At 33.9% G+C, this 2,067-nt stretch overlaps 1 protein-coding gene across 1 annotated transcript in view; it reads left to right on the top strand.

The window, feature by feature from the left end:
* Positions 1-1,314: 1,314 nt before the first annotated feature.
* The window catches only part of YME1L1 (YME1-like 1 ATPase), a gene marked incomplete at its 5' end in the record, with an annotated part of 17,154 nt that continues 16,401 nt past the window's right edge, over positions 1,315-2,067 (top strand). The window contains one exon of the mRNA XM_010184626.1: positions 1,315-1,446. Coding sequence (XP_010182928.1) covers positions 1,315-1,446 — 132 coding nt within the window. The remainder of the gene's footprint in view (positions 1,447-2,067) is intronic.

Genomic DNA, 2,067 nt, shown 5'->3' on the forward strand with positions numbered 1-2,067 from the left:
TGCAGAAAAAATACAGATGTTTCAAGTTATAAAAGTATTTACAGGTGAAAGTAGGTGGTGGTTGGAAAATAATTCATGAGAGTCAGTAGTACTTAAGAAAGGTGATCTCTGAATTAGTGAGGTGTAGAGAAATCCTCATGATTCTGTGGTATTCAAAAGCAGCCACTGAGCTTTCTGCTCAAGTTGGTTCAAGGGGAACAAGCTTGATGAGATCTGTTGCTTGGATGTCTGTCCAGGCACAATCTGGGATTTACTATATTATAGTATGTCATATAGAAGTCTGAAATTGAGGCCTACCAGTAGGAGTGGTACCTCATTTACCATTCTCTTCATGTTGTTTAAAGAGCATTACTTCTCTTTGGTGGCTGTGTTTGAAGTCTTATCAGAATGGTGATCTGAGGTCTGTCTTGGTGGACACCAGAACAGGCTGAGGATTATTTTGAGTGAACACTTCTTCTAAAGAAGAAAGTTCCTGAAAGAGAGTAACTGTAAACAGGTTCTAAACATTTCAAGAGAAGGTGTCATCTTGTATACTTTTCAGTAGAGAAGTCGATTGCTATTGTTTTTTCTTCTCTTTGTCTCCCCATATTGATTGAGTTTTCTGTGTCCTTTATTGCCATGTGGGGAAAAAACACCTATTTGGAATGTAAGTTAATTGACTGTGATGGGGCTTAATGACTACAGGGGGAAAGCATTCAGCTTCAGATTTCTTCAATTTTATTTTATTTGCACGAAATTATTGTTACATTTGTAATATTTGTCAGAAGACAGCAACAGCTATTATTTTTCTGTCATCTGGTTGCAACAGCACATACCTAACATAGCAAATGAGTGACACATTAAAAAAAAGTGAAAAAATATTCTGAAGGAAGTATTAAGTGTAGTAGCAATTTTTTCCCCTGCTGTTTCACCTGAGAAGAATCTATACAAAGTTTTCTATTATTTTTTTTGTAACAAAACATTGTCTTAGGTATGAATTGAGGGCAGTCTTTGCATCTCTTAAGTGTTGATGATCTGTTCCTACTTCTGTATTTGCAAATCTAGTGATTATTTTCTTTAAATCATGCTTATATTTGAAAACCAGGAAATGTAGCCTCTTTTTTTTGCTTTGTGAGCTTGTAATCTGTCATGCATACTTAAACTTTCTTTTGTCTGTAAATAGAGGTACTAGCTAATACTAGTCCTCAGTAAAAGTCCATTAAGTCCTCAGTTAAAAGGCAGTGTATAAGATATGCAATTATAAGTCATGGTTTGGAATGGGGATATGCTTAAATAGTTTAAACAAGCTTAATTAATACATAGTTTTTTTTCCAGGCTACTGTTCCTCTGAGTCACCTTATTAATGCCTTTCATTCACCAAAAAGCTCCACTACTGCTGCCAGCACAGCATCGGTACAGTCTGTCCAGAGGGACACCTCCCCAGAGCACGATCCTCAGAAAAATGAGGTATTAAAAACTCTTGGAAAAAGCGGTGGTTTGCTTTTAACCAAATTAAATCTGAATTTCAGTTTAAGTGAATTTAATATTTGGTTAATTTTATAAAATAATATCATGTGACTAATGAAACAGGATGTTAATACATAGAATGTAACTTTTTGATAGAACTTCTGTAAGTCTGCTTTGGCAGTGAGGACTCTATGAAAGTACAGTATTTCATTAATAAAAGAAGCTAGTACTTGTCTCAGTAGTAATTTTCAAATGAGAAGACGATTTGTTTTCAAATTCAACTTAATGTTTCTTGCTGTAAAGTAAAAATAACTTTTCTGTTAACCTCTATTGTGTTTTCAGGCTGTGAGTTGTAGCAAAGTTTGTTTTGTTATTGCTTGTGTGAGAAAATGGACTGTAATGTAAAATATGTTAAGGGATTATAATTAGATAGATTAAATAGCATATTTGCACGTTTTCTTATTTTTTTCTATTAAAATATAATTCATTCTCATCAGGTATTTTATTGTTCTTCACATTGAAAATCAAAATACAGGAAGCACCAAGTAGTATCAGATCAGATGGTTTTTGGCACTTTTTTTTGCGATTCTGTATTTGCTTCTGGTGATAAATTTTGGTTTC

This window comes from Mesitornis unicolor, unplaced genomic scaffold (genome assembly GCF_000695765.1).
Source record: "Mesitornis unicolor isolate BGI_N332 unplaced genomic scaffold, ASM69576v1 scaffold11175, whole genome shotgun sequence".
NCBI classification, from domain to species: domain Eukaryota; kingdom Metazoa; phylum Chordata; class Aves; order Mesitornithiformes; family Mesitornithidae; genus Mesitornis; species Mesitornis unicolor.